This window comes from Parus major, chromosome 2, assembly GCF_001522545.3.
Source record: "Parus major isolate Abel chromosome 2, Parus_major1.1, whole genome shotgun sequence".
Taxonomy (NCBI): domain Eukaryota; kingdom Metazoa; phylum Chordata; class Aves; order Passeriformes; family Paridae; genus Parus; species Parus major.
Window position 1 is genome coordinate 62684563 of NC_031769.1, and position 20498 is coordinate 62705060.

Consider the following 20498-nt stretch of genomic DNA (forward strand, 5'->3'; position numbering starts at 1 on the left):
TAGAAACCTTCTGGCCAAGGATTTCTGCTTCAAACAAACAAACAAACCTCGTGAATGGAAAAAAAACCCCACAGGTGTGTTGGGAAGGGATGTCAGGTGGATGTTTATTCCTTGACAGCCATGGGATCTGTGGGACCCAAGGAATGCTGTTTGCCATGACATGCTCTAGCTGTTTAGGCCATGGCTCTCCTAGAGCTGCTCCACTTACTTTGTCGGCGGCTGTGAGTCGTGTCCAGGGTTTGTCCGCCCTCCTGTCGTAGTCCTGCGCATCTGCCACTTCCACATAGTCACTGAAGCGGATGAGGATCTTCCTCTCACGTAGCTCTTCTACTGTGGGCCTTTGACTCAGCTGCAGGTTAGAGGAAGGAGTAGAAAAAGACATCAGGACTTGGCCTTTTCCCTACAGAGTGTTGCTTGGGGATTTATTTTACTGCAACTGTTGTTATGGTAATAAGAGGGTTTCGGACATTCCCAGTGCTTTGCTTTTATCTGCCTTTCACAGAATTACTATCTGGAAAAAGCCCTCTTGTTATAACACCTTGAATATAGTCTCACCTTGTTGCCAGAGCAGCCCACTGTTCTTTGGGAAGCTGCTATGGCTGGAGACCCCAATTCCCAGCAGAGGTTGATCACCCTTGGCAGAAATCAGATGTAAGGCAAGAAAGTCTCCTAGTGCACTGATATCCCAGGAAGAGACAAAGACAACTCTAAAATGACCTGCAAAGGCTGTGTGTGTACTTTCCAGCCTTCTGCTGCTGTTGTCGATACTTCTGCACTGCCTGGGAAGAGTCAGGCCAATGCATGGAGTGGCTCCTGCTCTGAATTACATGAAAAGGGTGAAAAACAACTTTCTTTACCCATATGATATTCTGCAGATCTGTCCTTACCTCCAGAAAAGGCAGGTGGGATGATTAGTGCTCATTGAACTTTTAACTGTATCCATTGACAGCTGTGCTTTGTATCGTAGAATATTTGACTTTTAAAAGTCTATGTTGCATGCTACAAGCCAAAATAAATGGCAGTGATGGATTGTATCATGTCAGGAAAGCATCTTCATTGTTTCAAGCATTTCTTTCAAATTCCACAACAGAATAGGCAGCCACAGTGAAAAACTCCTGTTAAATTAGTGTGCTGGTAGTTCATGTGTTGCACAGTCAGTTACATGGCCAGGGACAGGAGTTGGCTTCCAGGGATCAATTCTCCTTGGATGCACAGCATGCTGGTGAATGTCAGAAGCCACTACACAATTGCTTCTGAATGTAGGTGCTACATAAATGTGTGCATGTGGCTGTAGATTAACTGGAAAGTTTCACTGTTAGAGTAGAACATCTGTAACCAGGATACATCAGGAAAAATAATAACCTGATAACAATTTCCTACACAGTGTATTATGCTATTCCTGCTCACTAGAAATAGATATGTTAGAAATACTTTACCCTTGTGAAGGATGAAAGGTCTAAATATTTAATAAAATGCTTGAGATTCTATTCTGAAACATTATTTATGCTCCTGAATCCACCTTTCTCCCAAATGAAGTATCTCACTTCCCTGCATTTCATCTTCCAGGGAGTATTAAGATTTCAAACAGCCAGGATACTAAGTGAAGGGTGAAAAATCCATCCTTTCTTCAGCACTTGGGTGGAGCTCCACTGCCCTATCCTGCATCTGGCCGTAAGCCTGTGTGCTTGTTCTTGGCATGGTTGGTTGTCTTTCTCTTCTCTGTTTAGAAAAGATGTCTGTGATGGGAGGTGGCAGTGGGTTGCTCTCCTTACACCAGCATCCCTGAGCACACACACACAAGTTGGGTTCAGACTCCTCATGTGGCGAGTCTGCAGAGCTGCACTAATGTCCTGCCTTTGAGAAGCACAGGAGAACAGGAATGACAATGGAAAAGAGAAGCACTGACTCTTGTGCCAGTGCTCTGGCTGTAAAAGAGTCCTGAAAATTCATAGCTGGTATCACATAGTTCATGTGTAGCCATAAATCTACATATATTTCCATATATAAATACATGCACACAAAATATATTCAGTACATTAAACCAAAGTGCCAATCTGATCATGCTAAGTGTAATGAGAGAGACAACCACACTAAGTCATTTCCTAAAAGCCATTAATTAAAGCGACATTATTTGAATGGTTAACAAATTTCCCTGCCTTCTTCTCATACCATTGCAGAGATTTCTTGTGACCTTCTAGTTGTGAGAGACTTGCAAAATGTTTGGGCTGCCCAGAGCTCCCTTAACTCTTGAATAGAATCAGCTCTGCAGGACAGTCTGCAAGCAGCCCCACTGCTGGTGTTAGTCCAATGTGTGTCCACACTGAGGGCCCAGCTCATCTGAGATCTCACCTTGCAGTTTATTTTTATGACCTGTGAGCTGTGTCTGTCTCTTGGGTCTAAATTGCTTAATGCTACAGAGTCCTTATGTAGCAACACCTGAGAATGAGCTCTTCTAACAGGCAGAAAGAATAGGGCACATTCAAAAATTACAGGACAAGGACATGGCCAAGGGCACGACACAATTGTCTGCAGAAGGTGTGGTGCTCCAAGCAGGAAGAAGGGGTTCTTGCTGAGCTGGACCCTTTTTAACTTACTTCTGCTTATGTCAAAGGCATGCATGGGCATGAGTGTGTCTGGACTCTCTCTGTGTGCAATACCTGGGCATTTACATTTCTATTTATCTATTTGTGAAGATTTGGGAGTTGAGAGAGCAGGGTAGTTCTATGGTGAGTGACTCATTATTTGAGTGTGCACCAGGGTAAAATTCCCTTTCAAAATGGATTTGTATTAATGCGAGAGCAGTACATGAGGACAGGACCTCTCATGCCTTGTCACAGGAGGTCAGATTTTCTTCTGTACATTCTGGAGTGCTGTAGATACAAATGGGCATTTTCCAGGCTTTGATACTAAGGCAATTTGAAAGGGAAGGTTTAACACACCCCTCTTTGTCCATGGCATGGGAAATGAAGCAAACCCAAGCACCCCACCAGGTAAAATGGAGGGGGACTTACTCTTGCCAGTCTGGTCCTAGGATTTAGTCAAATGCAAAAGTTTGCCCCACTTCAGTCACAAGGAAGTTTATCTTATCATGTCATTATTACCTGCTCTGTTACCTCATTAAAATGTTACAGTTGGTATTTAAAGAAGAGAACAAGCTGAAAAATTACAAACCCTAGCCAGCAGCACACCCCTTTGCTCCCCACCTTCTGCAGTAAAGATATAGGAGCAGGATGTGAAGAAAATGCCCTGAAGACCTTTCCCTCTGACTATAAATGCAGTTTATCCAAATTAGCCACTAATCTTTTTTTCTCCTCTGACCTTTCTCCTCCCTGCTGCCTCTCTCTCACCTCTCTCTGATGAGTCCCACCTCTCTCAAGAGTTCATTATTTTCAACAGCCTTTGCTGATGCAAGCCAGTGGAGGTCAGTTAAAGAAAAGCTTGAACATCTTCAAGCAGGGGAGACATTTCCCAGAGAGGCACCAGTGAACAGAGCATTTAAATTGGACTGGGGCAAGAATTTAACAGGAGCAAAGATTTCAGATTATTGCAGGGATTTTAAGAAACAGCCACACCTCTTCAATTTGGTAGTCAGTATTACAACTCTGAAAGACTTCCTTTTGGAGCTAGACCTCTGAGAAAAATAAGCTATTGGCAGTGGGGGGATAGAAAACAGTAAGCAGCTCTGGGGATTGGGAAGCATGGTGCCATTTAAAAAAAAAGAAGGTAGGAAATGAAGAGTTCTATTCCACTTTGCAAGTGATTTGTAATGTGTTCTGTTAATCCAGGCTACAATTCTCTCTCTGTAATGGCAGTCCTCAGGGGACATTCAGGCTTGTGTTGATTGCCTTGGTCCTTGGCCAAGTTTGTCATGGTTCAGAGAAGATACGTTCTTGCTAGTAATTCTTGGGGGCCCAGATCTCCCTGTGGACGTGACCCATCTGCAGCATTTCCAGAGGGCTTCTGCACATTAAAATTCTTTGAATGGACTGAAGATCAAGACCAGTGCTCAGAGAAAAAACCTTCCTAATCCACAAGTCCTTCCACTCAAATGACACAAGTCCGTGTGCCCGAAGGTGCTCGGTGGCCTGAGGGTCAGGGAGAGAGAGGACAGAGAGAGAGGATGGCTGGGCATCTCAGGTGACAGGCAAACATGCTCCAACTCTCCTTCCTTGGGCAAGAGGGACACGAGCTGCTGAGTAACTTAGCCAACATCATGTGCCTTCATTTTGTAATTTGAGTGGTAGCTATTCCTCACCCCAGTTAATGTGGAATTAGATGAGTCAGAGAGGATGGAAAGGGCTACAAGGGACAGCTTGCTATAGGTCACCTGATTTCTTTGTAATTTTTTATTTTTTTAAAATTACCTGTCCAGATGATGAATTCAACTGGATATTTATTGATGACTTTAATAAGGCATCTAGACCTAGCAAGGTAATCTTACTTATTACAGCATGTCATGTTACAACTTATCATCATAACACTGTAACAAAATGTCAGTGCTGACAGAATTTTAAGAACAGCTTTTTTATGGATGGAGTGGGTTCTCCCCTTGGAATTGGCATGTTGCCACCAAAAAAACCGTGGACAGTAGCAGTTTCTGTAGTGCAAGGTCAAAAGTCTCATCAGTGGCTTCTACAGAATCTGCTTCTCTTCATACTCCCACCTACACACGTTTACAAAAGAGGAAACACAGCAGAGTTTGCTCATGTTGAATTTACCCTGTGGGCACGTGTGTGCTTGAAAACTCAGTGCATACAGAAAGGGCTGCTGGGCAACACACTTGCTGTGCTCAATTAAACTTCTGCTTGATCTTTAGATTTAAAATCTTTTGGTACTAAGGCTTCAGTACAAACTGACAGAAGGAGCTTGCCACTCTGCTGTATACACAACGACACATCTGGGACAGGCTCATGAAAGACACAGCTGGGGAATAACAGCTATTTTTGCAGGATTCACTCGGTGGTTGGCATTTCTAGTTGTTATCTAAAACACTAGCACACTTTATTCACTTCTTTTCCCCAGAGATTTCTGAGCCTTTATGATAGTATGTTTGGTAGGTAAGAACAAAATCTGTTGTTTTGATCAGCCCTGCAGTTCTTTCATTAAAATTACACGTGTCACTAGAACAATTTAGAGCAGTTTAAAAAGATGATCCAAATGAAATTATGTTAAGTCGTGTTGCTATCAAGCTCAGCAATATGGGGGAGAAAAATTTTTACTAGAGGGGAAGCCAAAACTAAGACTAAAAGATATGTGATGAGGAATAGGGGTATGAACATTAAAGAGCCAAATGCCAGGGCCTTGGACTGATGCTGCTTTCCCTGTTGCTTCTACTTAAAAGTGCAAACAAGACAAAGCAAGAAATCTCCCAGAAAACTGGTGAGGTTTCAGGGAGCAGACACCAATGTGAAGAAGTGGCAGCCTGAGTGCTTATCTGAGCTGTGGCCTCTGCCTGAACAGATGATTCCTTGTTCTGTACCTTTCCTACAGGAGAGTGGAGGATGGGAACCGTGTGGTGATGGTGCCGGCTCAGTCAGCAAGCCCTCACTTCTCAGGTGACACACTGGGTATGGGGAGCTTTGCTCCTCATCTATTACAGCTGCTCCTCAAATGGCATCAAGCTCTGCACTGGATTTTTGCACATGTTTACCCTTCAATGTACAGGGAAATTGAAAGCCTGGTAAAACGGTATTTCCAGCCTTTGCGCAGAGCCTCATCCCATGAAACATCTGCAATGCAGTTAGGATCTTTTCTTTCAGGCAGTGCTAAGAGGGAATGCAAAGTCATCCCTGTCATCGTGGTGAGGAATATAAGTGTTTTACAAACAATATTATGGCTCTCTAGCTCCTGCAGACAACAACAGTATCCCCCCACTGGTGACCAAGAATTCTACCTATTTACATGAACTGAGAATAAGGCATGAGATTTTTAACCGTGGTAGAAAGCAATTCAGTCCTCAGAATATAACCTTTCCACATATCTTTAGAGACCTTTCCTTATTATTATTATTTATACCATGAAAGCTGTGATCACATAGGTCAAAAAAACTAAGCCATCTAAAATTGTGCAGAAAGGGAATGGTGCTGCTTCACAAGCATGTGAGTTTTTAGAAGGCTTTCTTTACTTCTGGAGATAGGAAATATGTCAGTGCTGAAAGAAAGTTAATCTGCAATAGCAGGATAGATTGTTCACTGTGTATGTTTGGGCATCCATAGACATTTATGGCAGCTGCAAAACTGAATGTGTACATCTGAAATGCCTGTTCTTCAGTTTTAAGAGTAAATGACTTTTGAATCAAGCGATGCTGTTTTGTTTGTCCTTTCCTGCCAATACTAGATTGCTTTCTGCACTATACTCTTTTTACAAATGCTTGTCTCTATTTAGTTTAAATACCTCAATTGACAACCCCCCTTTCCAGAAAATGTTTAGCTTCCAGTTTTATGAGGTTTTTTTTTGAATTTTCAAATCAGCATTGCTTTAACTTAGCTCTCTGTAATGGCTACAGAAGCCATTACATTTGCAAGAAGCATTGGTCCTTGTAAATGCTGATCTCTATCCTTCACTGCTCAAAACTCCTTCAGTTATGAAGACCAGATCTTCTCTTTTCCTGTTTGAAATGTTACCAGCAGTAGCCTACAAAGTAGTTTCTTTTGCTCTCAGTGGACTTACACCTTGCAACATTGATGATTTCTTTTAAAGATTTTTTTGTAAGACTTGTTTCACACTCTACTTTTGAAAATGGTGCTGAAGGGAAAAGGCGAACAACTGTGCAGTAGGGAGAAAGTTACACTAGTGTCATAATAGGATCAAAGTTGCTTCTCACCTTACGTGTTAATCTTCTCTTAATCTCTCGTTTTTCCTCCTGCTCCTCTTGCTCATTCCGGGCTGTAAAAGATTTACAAGGATCTCAGACTGTGGACTCATCAGGCATGCACAGTTTGCAACAAAATAAGCCTTTCCATCAGTAAGTATATTAATGTTTCAGGACCTCTCTGATGCACAGTATGTCCCTCTGGGGCTGGTGAACGTCCTTGATCCGTAGCTACTGCGCTTCTTCATGCACTTCATAAAACATCTACAGCTTCCTTCCTTTCCCAGTGTTGGCACCTCTTCATGTGTGTCACTTTCTAGAAGGGCTGGGCAGCAAGCCAGCTCTTCAAATAATGTTATCTCCCTGCCCACAGGCCTGGAGGCCTCAGGGGGCTTAGCTACGATAGGGTCCGATTCCGCAAGGTCAATAGTTGGAAAAGAGACACATGTATCTTTTTCCCATCTGCAGAATAATTTCTTGTAGCTACTTTTTGGAGATAATAGAAAAAATCCTTTGGAATAGAGGTGCCAGGAAAATCATGCAACTTCCCATGGCATAAGCAGAGTTTAAGAGACTGTGTCCTTCCATCATGAGCCTTCAAAGTATCACACTGGAGCATAGAAGCTCATCCTAAGTCAATTAACTTTCAACATTAAGTCAAAAGATCACGTGCTACAAGTCCTTACCAGGGCATGCCTCAACTCTTCTCCCTCAAGAGCTCAATAACATTTGAGTACACTAGCTCTTCTTCAACTTAGGAGCAGGCTGTCATGCATGGTCTTTGCATTGACCTTTACCAAAAGTCACTAAAATCCCACGTTTCCAGGTACTCAGCTTCTTGATCAGTTAGGATCTGTCTCCACTGCTTCACTGATGGCTGAAATGCTCTTTACTCCAATCATGCTGGCACATAACAGGTGAGAGCAAACACAACTCATCAGCTTTTCCAGTAAGTATTCTGTGCCCCTGCTGGGATCCAGTTTTTGCTCAGTTAGGACTAGCTCAGGCATTATTAACTCTCTGCAGGGGACATGATAGACCTCAAAGGCCAGCTGAGGATAGGTGCCTTGATTTAAATTGTTAAAATTTGGACTGCACTAAACTTAAGGGAGCATCCCATGTTCCTCTCTGCTGATCCTGAAGATGGAGCAGGCATCTCCTTCAGAGCAGCAGTAACAATTCACGAGCCATAGCTTCTTCAGTGGTGAGAGCACAAGCCAGCACTTTCACTAGAAAACTGGGCTTTCCCCACACAGAAATGAGACCTAAGGTTTAGTGACCACAGAAGCCTCTGAGCAGGTGAGGAGGGCCAGGCTGGAAACCAGGTTTCTCACTGCTCAGGACAGTAGAGCTGACAGTGCTATCACAACTGCTCACTGACTTCAGCAGGACTGGGAAATCTCCACCAAAGTGGACAAAGAACCTGTCAATGTTATGATGTTTCACACTACACTTCTGATCTTTAAGAGCCATTATACCAAAAATACTCCTTATGTTTTTAGAAGGAAGGAAACCAGTAGGGGAGTAAAAAGAATATAAGACAGCAGGGAATCACAACTGTCTTTTTAAGCAATCACTGGAGTACCTACACTGATAATCGTAATTTTCCTCTTTCAGTGGTTTCTGTCCCTACTGGGCTGGATACTCTTCTAGCAATTGATCCTCTAGCAATTTTTTTCTTCCCTTTGTGTCTCAGATTTGGAGGAGTTGGTCCTGCAAATGCCTGCTTTCAGACACAGCACTAAAGAGAATCCACACAGAGTCAGGGTAGAACTGCAAGCAGCCAAAGAGTTAGGCACAAAACTTAGTAATGGCTATTCATTTTTGTCCTTGGCATCTGATGTTTTTCTGTTCTCCCCACTGTAAGCCCAGCCAGGCAGGCTTAAGACTTCAGGCAGGTAAAAGCTGGAAAATAGGAGCACATTCTCCTTCAAAACTAGAAAGTGACTTTGTTTTAGCTATTTCTTTGAAGTTAAGTCATGCCAATCTTGTGAAGCTACAGAACTGATGCTTTATTTTATCTTATGTGTTCAAGTGATTGTCTGTTTCTCTAAACCTGCGTGCCAGGGCGAGCGGTTGGATGTAGGTGCAATTTTCACACCTGATTTCTGTGCCAGTGTGAAATGTTCCCCAATACAGTTTGAGGCATTCAGGACCCACCAAACCATCATTTTTGTGAGGAATTTATGCAACCCTGAATGTGCCAGGCTGGCAGCTGGATTGCTTTTATCCACCTGTGAAGTGGCACAGGGGTGGTGCGTGACAGGGGATTGAGGCATCTTTCCTTATACACTTGGACAGCGAGTATAGCTGCAAAGTGTTCTTTAGTCTTCAAAGAAACCCTGCAGGCCTGGACTTCTCCCTCTACATGCCCTTGACCTAAATGAGTCAGTGAATGGGGTGTACCTCAGTGAAAGACCCTACTAGAACCAGTTGGCTCTGCTCTGCCTCCTTGCTGTGGCTGCTGTGATTTCGCTGTTGCTATCAGCAAGTAGCAGAGCTTGGCAGTGGATGCTTTGCCCTTGTAAAGATAATTTGCAATTATTGCAGTAGCACAGACCAAGGAAGCATTCAATTCATGTATAAGGACTGGCTGCCCAACCACATTTTGCCTCATTTTTTCCCACCAGCATGTGCAGTAATGCAGTTACAGGTGTAATAGGAACATCATGGTACCAGACACAGTATTTTCATCAGGGAGGTTTCAGCTTTAACTGCAGAGAAAATCCTGTTTAGTCTACTCAAGAGCTTGGTAAGTTTTCTTGTGTGTTTGTGTGTGCTCTGAGTTGGGCTTTGGCAAATTGCTTGACCTGCTTATGCAGAGAATTTACATTCTTTTTATTCACACTTCCTAAGTCTCTCTTTCCCTACTCTCCATTATATTTATTATAATGCTCTTTCTTAGAAGTCTAGAGGAATGGCACAAAATGATGTACAAATCAGAAAATGTTTATATTTACTTGTTTAAGGGTAGGGCATGTTTATGCTTCCTTTTTAAAATTATGGAATGCTTTTAATTTTTTTCTTTCCTGCTGTGGTTCACCAAAAGCTGGAATGCCTTGGAAATACCACATTAGTCTTTCCTGTAATTAGGAAGCTGTTTGTTTACCAAGACACACATGTTTTGGGAAAGATCTGTGCTAAAACAAGCTACAAAAATTCCATTTAGGAAATACAATATGGTTCTGGATTCAGGGTAATATCTTCAAACATCCATGTCATTTAAGAGCCTTTATTCAATTAAAAAAGAAACTGATGTTACTCAAGGGGTAATTCCTCTGAAATACAAGACATCTTTAGGGCACTCTGTGAGTGCTGAGCTTAGCAACATGTCTTTTATGAATGTCTGCAAGGCACCCAGTGTTGGAGATGCTTCTCCCTGCTGATGCTGGTTCAAAGCAGGTGCCCAAGACCCCACCTCCCCCAGTGCCAGGGCACTGTTTGCTGGTCATGCACCAGTGCCAGGTGGTGCCTGATGAGTTTGTTCATAGGTCCCAGGATGACAACATGAGCTGCCAGAGAATTGGCCTCTGTCCCTCTGTGCCTGAGCCTGGCATCTGTCACGTCGCAGGTCCCCCCTTCTCCCGCTGTTCTGCTATGCCCCTGTGAGACAATCACAGCTGGCTGTGCCAAATATTTCCCCAGACTGCCCCTGACTTCCTCCAGCAGCCAGTCACCAGAGTTAGGAGTAGACAGTAGGAGCACAGTTATTAAGAGAGGGCTGGTCCTGAAGAAATGGCTTTTCCAGCAGCCTCAGGCTTGCCCATGCTGCTCTGCTGTCCGGTCTTTTCTCATCTTTGCATTGACAGTGGTGTCTCTCTCTCTCTGTCTGCCACATGTAATAACATCAATAGATGAAAAAACCCTGCTGGGCATTAACACTGTCATTAATCTACTAGGAGTTTGGTTATGAAGATTTTGAAAAATGAATTCTGCTGATTTTCAGATAATTAATCTTCTGCTACCACATTTTCATGGTTCTATACAATGCAGTTATTTGAACAAGAGAAGATGAATTAGGGACCTATCTAAACAGATGTTATGTATAAGGTACTGCTTTGTTATGCATAAGGTACTGTTAGTAAATATGCATTTACTAATTTAAAGGGGAAGAACTTTTTTTTTTCTTTTCTATTTCCAAAGTAACAGCAACAATTAGATAAACAGCTTTTTTGTTTTTAATATTCAAAACACTTACATGCAAGTAAAGAAATGGTCATTTTCTTCCTGCTCATTCATGAGGACTGGACTCAGTCCAGCTTCCCTGGAAGTCAGTGGCAATGTATCTACTAACTTAACTTGATTCAGGATTTCTGAATGGTATTTTGTCCCTTTAAAATACCACATGCTGAGGATCTACCAGCAAATTTTTGGCTGATTTGAAGGGAGAGTTTCAGGGGAACATTTTGGGGAAATAACCCTGAGTCAAAGTGGATTCTTTTTTAAATTGAATAAAAGCTCCAGCTAGCATAGATTGCTTGGAAGATTTTTAGGAAAGCTTAATCAACCTATGCCCTAATATCTTTACTAACTTACAATGGGATGCTCACCTATATAAGTGATGCATAAAGGAGTCTTTTCAGGATGCTTGACCTCCTGTTTGGAATGTCAATCAACATGTGGGTTTTTTTCTCCATAGGTTGTTTGTTCTTGTAAATTTACTGACTCTGATCTTAAAGAACCATTTCTGGAGTTCTAGATATTGTTACAGACTTCCACACTTATTTGCACTTATGATGCCCTTTATCAGTGATGCCTACAGAGAATAGTTGATGTTTATAAAAAATACCAAAGTACATGAAATGTAAACCAAATTATCTGGCTTCAGGTTAAATGTCAGCAGAATCAAGACTTACGTTTCAGTATGTTCCTCTGCTCCAACTCCTCAGCGGTCGGCCTCTGGCTCAGTCGTCTGCGAAAAAAGTCCAAGATCAGTTTTTGGACCATATCATATTCTTCTCAGTTCTTTGCCTTGAAGAGTTACTTTGGGGCGTGAAAGGCAGACCAGAAAACACTGACACTGCTCCATTATGTACTTGGTATGCCTGGACCATGCGTGACACACTCCATGCTTTGCTTTCGCAGTTTCCTCTGTTTCCAACCCACGAAAGACAAAATACGTTATGTCATCTTAGGCATGACTCTCCCACCCCTACCCCAGGCAGAGCTGCTGAAAGCTAAGCCACACAGATGTCTCCACTTAATTTCCTTCCCTTCATGCCTGCTTCCTGACTTGCACAAGTATTTCTAGCTAGGATCCAGCTAACCCTCTTGCTGCCCTCTCGCCAGCCTCCTGACTGCGCCCTGTTTGTTCACACAGCATTTGAACACGCAGACGCAGAAAAAAAAACAAGGGACTGTTTGGCAGCAGTGAGGGCAGAACAATAGCAACCCTCGTCCTCCTCATCCCACTCACTTCCCCCCTATTAAATCCTATCTTGAAGGATCAGTATGACTTGATAGTCAACCTGTACATAATAGGGTCAACAAACCTCACAATCTAATTACAAATGGGGGATCTGTACATAGGAATGACCCAAATATTCAGAATACAGAGCAAGCACAAAAGGGTCTTTGCAAAACAATGTAAACCAGAGAGATGACATCAGAAGTCAGCACTGTTGGGCATCCTCATACTCTTATCCGAGTCAATGGGAGTTTTGTCAATGATACCAATGACACAACAGAGCCTTCTCTTCCTTCAACTTGGTCACTCAGAGACGGGCCCCAGTCTCTGCCAACTGGACCAGTTTCCCTGTGAGTTACTGGGTGCTGATAGGCAATGATAAGAATGCTGCATGGCTTCATCTTCTGCAGTGAATGTTCCCCCGACCCTGGGTACAGCAGCTCCCTGAAACAGAGCTGGTTCTGCAAGGTTGGACGAGAGATGTCTGACAGTGGCTTCTCACCATACAGGGGATAAGCTGCTGGTGCACACATGTCCCCAGCCTTCTCCAGAGCCATGTGTGTGCCATTTCAAGACCTTTGCCCCTCACACTGTGTGCAGGGCACAGGGCTGAATGAAGCACAAACACTGGGTAGGAGCTCACTTCCTACACCAGCTGTTTGAAACTTTACAGGCATCTATTTTACAGTCTGAAGATTTCCACCAGGAGAGGTGATACCAGCCATATGTCCTTTGGGGGCACTTTACACCCTGAAAACAAACCAGCAGAACACAGCCCTATTACACTGTAGAATTTAGAGTCAGGAGCTTTGTCCCTTTCTCATGGCAGATTGAACATTTATCTCAGAAAAGTGTTAAAAGTGACAGAAAATGATCCTTAATTCAGAAGTAAAGAATGTCTGCAAAGTACTTTGAAGACAGAAAGTGCTATTTTAGTGCTTGCTCTTACCATCTTTAAGATACAGTAGCTGATGCTAATGGGAGACTTCACTTTAGGACTGTAAAGCAATTAAAACTTTCTCATTTCTAGCATCACATAAGAACCAAAAAGAAAAAGTTGCTACTTTTAGTCCCACCACACGTGAGTGCAAGAACTGTATTATAAATGTTTTTAATCCACCATGCCATGATGCTTTTCAAGAGGATGCATCAGAGAGATATTCAGGATGAGGTCCAGCATGTAGATGGATTCTACAGAAACAAACATCATAGTAAAAGGAGGAAGAAAAAAAACCCTCCCCAAAAGTCTTTCTGTTTCCAAGAAAACAGGGATTGAAGGACTCAGATAACTGTTCTGTCACAGTTCACACTAGGACATTTCTAACAGAAGAAGTTTTATCTACCCACAGAAGTGATTTGCAATGAGGATCACATCTTCCATGTGTTTAGTGAGGTACCTGCCATGAAGTAGATGCATTTAAACTAAGCTTTCACTGCATGTTACCATGTCATTGCTTCCACACAAGAGGACAGAGATTTCCTCCAAGTGTGCTCTTGTTATTATATGTACCCTCTGCTCCTGTGCTGCTCAGCACCTATAGACCATGGGGTTCTTCCCCACACTCTCTGATAGGGCCCCTAGTGAAAGCCAGATGAGAATACCCATGTTCCCCATCTAGAGTCAAATTAGTTCGAAGATCCCATTATCCACCCTTTTCAGTCTGCAGAGTGCTCCTGCCTAAATGGTGACTGCCACTTTTAAGTGATACACAGCACAAAAAGCCATGCCACTTTGGTAGAGTAATTCATGGATTATCAATCACTTTTGGAGTTTTATAATCCCAAGAATTTTCAATAATGTGATTTAGGCAGTAGGAAAAATGGAGCAAAATCTTAATTAGTCCTTACAGTGCAAGTAGTAAAGCAGCACTGGAGGATGAAGAAGGTCATGAATAGAAGCCATGGAAGTTCCTGGTCTCCAGTACCAGTCTCTGCTTTCATCTCCATGAAGTGCTGTTACATTCCCATTTCCATCATCCTTTGGGACTGACTGAGCCTGCTCCTTCATTGTAAGTCCCTCCTTAATGAGCTCCTCAAATAAACCCAGCCCTTCCCTTCCACGCTCTCCCAATTACCTTTTTTTATGGTCTCTTGTTAATTTAATTTAATTCCTCCTCATGCTGTTACAGTGACTTCTGCCCCTGAACTATTGTGGCTTTACAAAGACCTCCATCAGCTCCTCAGAACAGCACCACTTTAACTCTTGTTTCTTGCTACTTAATTTCTAGGCTTGCCAGAGGTTGAACAGCTGTTAACATCTCTGTGAATCTTTGAAAATCTTGATACTAGTTACAGATAATGTAAATCAAGAAAGGCAAGCAGCTCATGCTTTATTACTATGGCTGCAAAGACACATTTTTTTCCTTTCACACCAAATTTCAGTACACCATCTCCAGCATACAGCTCTGACCTTGGCAAACATCAGCTCCCTTATTTTGCCCTCCTTCCTGTCCTGCCCAGAATAAAAAGCTGTTAATGAAGCCCACCTAGCTTGCAGAGGTTGATTTCAGTAGTTTGATTGCTGGCTTGCTGCTGCGCCTTACTTCATTTAACATCACAGGGGCTGCACGAGGCAGTCAGGAGGCCACAGGTTAGGAAAAAGGTGTCTCATTAGCAGCACAATCGGAATAAACTGGAGAAAATGGAGGTGAGGAAGGATCCTAGTGCCACAGCAAAGAATGGATCTGCATGTGCAAACTGTAAGGCTGGAGTGAGAGGTGTGGTGCTGCTTTTGATCAGAAAAGTAACTCCAGCTGTTTCATCAAACTGAGTGCAGGTGTCTAACCAAGGAACAGGGGAGACAGACCTCAACATGTAACCACCTCTAACAGCACTTTCTGTATTTAAAATGCTCATGTGTGAACATGCCTGACCTTCACAGTGCCATCCATACTGTTTTGCAATTTGCTTCACGTATTCAAGAGGACAGGAAAGTTTTTTGTAATTTGCACTTTAGAATGTATTGTTTGATTTGTACTTCATAGGTTTTTGCAATATTGATTACAACAGTTTTGCAAATACACTGTGACAAAGGTCTTACTACAAAGGAAACCTTCCTAAGATCTTTGGTTACATAAGGAAAGTCTTGCTAGGATTTCAATGAAAAAATCATATCCAAATGAGATTGTCAGTAAAAAATAAAAAGTTTTGTCACATTTACAAAGAAATTCAACAGCAAACCAATTCTCTGCATGATCAAATGTATTACACTCCTTGTGCTAGACAATAATAGCTGAACAGTTCTTCATAAGGACAGTGTATAGTGAGGCTTATTTTGTTGGGTGTTTTATTTTTTTTTGTTTGTTTGCTTGTTCTTTTGAATTTGCTCTGGGCTGCTCACATTATGGTGGATAAGTAGGAGTCTGGGGCCAGAAGGGACAATCATGCAAATTAATTGCTGTAGATCTAAAATATTGGCTGGTGCGGGTGCAATCTCCTCAGGGAGCAACAGGAAAGAAAGGCAGCATTTTCACTGATGGATACTACTGTTTGGAGCCTCTCCAGCAAACCAGGAACTCAGAATGAAAAGTTTCTGCTCCATGTGTCAGTGTTCTGCAGGAGCAATAAAAGGAAAAACATCTCCTTGGGCACAACAGAACACTTAAACGAAGAACACAGAGATGCTTAGCCTGCTCTGCAGTGTGGCCACTGCCCGAGGGCTCTCAGGACAGCAGCCAACCCACTGGGGGGCCTTGGCTCAGATTTTTGCAGCTCTTTTGTCTGGCAGCACCTTTGAAGCAAGATGCTCCTGGCTGCCTAGGCTGTCCCCTACCAGGAGTCATGGGTTTTCTCTCCTTGATCTCTTGTTTTGCTGTGGGTGAGCTCCAAGAAAAAGCTGGTTCATGCCATCCAGCTTGTTGTTATGGGAACAGGATGATGTGGGATATGTGTTTTCTGTGTACCAGGAATTCATCTTTGCCTCTGTCCAGAGGACAAGAAAATTTAAGAGCCTAGTGTGGGGTCATGTGCAAGTATAATGGCTGGATATAATACAGGGCTTGCTGCAAAATGATTCCTCACACACTTGCCAGGCTTATTAGCTGTGAGTGTTTGCAGACACGAAAGGCAGAACTTAGCAGCTCTCCAGTGCTTGAATGGTGACATCTGGTGTGTGGGACCCACAAACAAGCCTGGTGGACATGACAGGGCACACAGCAGTATGGTGAGATGTCCAGAATATCCCCAAGGCATCTCTGAGCCAAGTCATGCACACACAGCTGCTCCTCATGACTTAAGTCACCCTGATGTAAAATAACTTCTGAGCACAGTGGGGCATAACCTCTGGAACAACTCTGAATTTATTCTGTATGTGTAAATATCTTTAATCAGCTGCAACGGGGTTCATACTACCCTAGACATTGCTCTAACAGAGCAGTGTATCTGAGCTGGGCACATGAGAAGCCAGCTGCTATGAAGAACTGCTTGTCACATTGCTCTTTAGTTGACATGACTGATGCCAGTAGAACTGTGATGATTTACATCAGCAAAATAATTCCACATGGGGAAAAAATTAGTGGGAGTAAAGAATCTTAATTTACCACACTTTTCCCAATAATAATAATAATAATGCTGAAAGCAAAGCAGAATTGATGAAGTAAAGGCTGTCAGGGGCTCTTTGCACTGTACACGTACAGAAAATTCAGAGAAAAATTCAGAGAAGAAAATCTTGTATTTGCTTCTACCTTTAACTGTTAACAGAGGGCAGGAATGAACTACTGCCTTTCCTTACATCACTGCACAATGAGCAAAAAATCATTGTAAGCCTGGAGGTTCACTTTCTCTGAAGTGTCAGCCCAGATTTCGCCAGCCAGACTGTGGAGTCTACAGAGGACTATCATTCTCCTAAACAGGATTTATAAAATGGGATTAAATACAATTTAATCAATGACTGAATAAACTGAAGGAATATTAAATAGAAAATCCCTACCCAAAGAAGCAAGCATTACAGTTTTATACCAATAAAATTCTTGTACTAGACTCCATTAAGACGTTTGCTAATCTGTAGGATTATCACTTTCTTTAAGCTCATGCACAGGTAATCGTGACAGGTCTCCTGGTATCAGTCATGATAATACACTTTATAACTCCTTTTCCTGACAAATTAGAGCAATAAAACCATAAAGAGCATTTGCCACAATTCAGTTATCATGTAATGACTGCTCTCCACCTCCCTGTTAATTTAAAATATTCAGCCTCTGGGAGGCGGTGATGCTTCTGCAGCTATAAAGAAGCCTGTAACAATGACTAAAGCAGACCAACATGGGCAGAGATGCCTGTTCATCCGTAGGAAAAAGGGTGAAGCACCACTGTGACAGTTTAGCAGAGAACTAGTTAGACAATTTTGGTAGGAGGTGTTTGCTTTTGGTGGAAGTCTAAAAAACTGCTAAGTATCAGTTGAAGTACTTTCTAATGGTGCCTTACTGGCAAGGTACTGCTTCTGCCTTAGTATTCCAGTGTGTTCCCTGGACTTTCGATTGTGTTCTCCTGACATTTGATCCAGGATAGCTACAACAGTCCCATAACCCTGAGCAGAGAGGCAATACTTTTGCTCAGCATTAGTGCACTGCAAGCACTTCCAAGTCTGGAATGTGAGCCAACCAAATTATATTTCCCGTAACATATCTGCAGTTGTGTTTCCAGCTGGGCTCTACAGGAAAATCAGATTTACAACAGAAATTATTCAGACTTTAATTCAGGCTCTAAGCAGTCATTTACTACCCCCCAAAATTATCCTTATCCCAGACTTGATTTTGTGTTGAGCAACAGCTTCAGTATAGACTTTAAAGCTCCGATTACTCTAGATTGCAGTGAGGATTTTTGGGAAAACTAATCAACACTTTTTCTGCTTGCTCAAGCATCTGTGTATAGTGAAAAATATAACCAAGCTGGCTCTTTGTTTAAAACTCTTACAACTGACCAATTTGTTTTCCCATTCTTTATATCATGTGAATCTATTCTTGAGTCATGGCTCAAATGATGCCATCTTTTCTGGTTCAGCTCATTGAGGGATTGAATTATTGTGATTGTGATTTATTCTTTGGAAAGTTACAAGCTTCCTGAGAAAGAACTTTCTGCCCAGAGTAGGTCTTCTGGGAAAAGAGAATCATATTCAAAATGTAGATTTTGACAATTCATTATGTTTGCATAAGGTTCTTGTTCATCATATATGGAACAAATTTCTTTAAAATACCCAAATAAAGCAGAATTATTTTGGGCTATGAACTTTGTATTTTATTAAAAGAAATAAAGCAATGACTAGATAGCCCTATAAATCTGACTAGAAATGGTGTGAATAATGACTTACCCAGGTCATCAGTCTTCCATTAGACCACTATCACAATGCAGACACTTGCATTTTCCCAAGGAATGACTTCATTTCTTTTCTAAAGATAATGCCAAGCAGTGATAGACACACAAATCCAGATTTTGGCCCTGTGTTCAATAATACTAACTGGGAAATGCCTCCTGGTTTGTGGAACATTGCAAGATCATGCCTCACACCTCAAGCTTTAAAATGGAGCTTCCTCCATTTCATTACTGTGCCGTTCCATTAACGTCAAAGCTCTCAGCCAAATGCTGGGTGTTCACATAAAATAAAATCATATAAGTTTAAATGATTAAAAAAAAAAAAAAAAAAAAAAAAAGCATGGCTGAATTAAGACAGTTATACCACATAAGCTTTGCAGCCTTACTTCTCAAATCTCTTTTCCCTAGACCCAAGAACAAGATATCCAACAACTGTGGTAGGAAACAAAGAACAATCTTTTTTAGAAGAGGGAATTTACTATGTATCTAAGTCAATAATGTATTTTTGGAACAATAAAAATGGGATATTTTTGAGTACTAGAAATCCAGAGTGAAGAATTTTCTAAATGCTGGTTGAAAATCTAAAACATGCCAGAAAAAACAGATGGATGCTAGGACCCATTGTAATAGAGAAAAAAATGTTCTAAAATGTTAGTGATTGTCCTTCTGTTGTCTATACAGCATTGTGAAAAGACACTTGCTTCACCAAATGTGATAATATTGAATTAAAAGCTGATTTTACAAAGGTACAGAAATCATAATTCACAGTTCAAGGTCAATCTGTGAATGACTTGAGTAAAATGGCACCAAAAATAATCAGAGATGAACAGATATGCTTGCTGTCTATAGGCATTATTGAATGATTTGTTTTGAAATCTTTCTATAGTAATATTGTTTTGTCTCTGTGAACATACTTATATCAATGAATAAAAGTTACGCTCTTAAAAGCAGAGCCATCTCCAAGTATGAGCCAAAAGAACTGAATTCCCTTCTCTGTTGGAATTTTCCTCACCCTGGCTTCTGATGCTCAGGGAAGCTTTGATGTTGGAACATATTTGATATAGGAATAAAGCAGTTATTCCTCTTTGTATGTGGCATGGCCTTGGGATGGAGACAAAAAAGGAATGCTTTAGGTGGGAAGAAGTTCTGCGGGACCAGGGAAGAAAGCATGGATGGAGGCCAAGGGGTTACAATGAAAGTACAGCCCCACTCCACAAAACTCTTCTCCTAAAGCCCCAGTGATCTTTTCCAGCAACACTCTCTTCTAAGGATCCTCTTCTGAGAAATCTGCTGCCACAAACTTAAATGCAACCTACCCTGAGAAACAGTTGCTGGCTCTGAGGAAGGGTTGGGGGCTGAAACACATCATAGAGGAACCAACTTCCCTATATTTAGTTAGCTTGAGGATCAGACACCCAGTGGGCCTCTGTGGATCATAGTGACTGCATGGTGTTTATCTATGGACCACAGTGACTGACTTGACTTGTGCATTAGCAGGTATGTTACACTCCTAGCACTGCCAATATGCAATTTGTTTAGTGAAAAAAGCAGCAGCCCCTTATCTTCTTATTCACATATGCACTAATACAACTGTAACCCTAAAATATCAAGCCAGGGACAAATAAACCAAATTTGCTTGGCAGTCCAAGTAATCTGTGACTCAATCAAATATGTAAAAAGCTGTTCATTTTAAGGAAAGAATTCTGGGTGGGGAACCTCTCCAGCTCACTGATGTTAATCTCAACGTACACATGGCTAACCTGATGAAGTCTCCTCTGTTACTACAGACCACTCAAAGTACAGCGAGAGGAATAACCATAGAATGGTTTGGGCTGGAAAGGACCTTAATGATCATCTAGTTCCAAATGCCCTGCCATGGGCAGGAACACCTTCCACTAGACCACGCTGCTCAAAGCCTCATCCAATCTGGCCTTTAACATTTCCCAGGGATGAGAGTACCCCAGCTTCTCTGGG

The 20498-nt window shown here is 42.0% G+C and overlaps 1 protein-coding gene across 7 annotated transcripts in view; it reads right to left on the bottom strand.

Annotated features, from left to right (window-relative positions):
- The window catches only part of PHACTR1 (phosphatase and actin regulator 1), a 297287-nt gene that overhangs the window by 10200 nt on the left and 266589 nt on the right, over positions 1-20498 (bottom strand). For all 7 annotated transcript variants that reach the window (XM_015617571.3, XM_015617569.3, XM_015617568.3 and 4 more), the window contains 3 exons: positions 11668-11723; positions 6824-6885; positions 209-349 (listed from right to left, as the gene is read on the bottom strand). In XM_015617571.3, coding sequence (XP_015473057.1) covers positions 209-349; positions 6824-6885; positions 11668-11723 — 259 coding nt within the window. The remainder of the gene's footprint in view (positions 1-208; positions 350-6823; positions 6886-11667; positions 11724-20498) is intronic.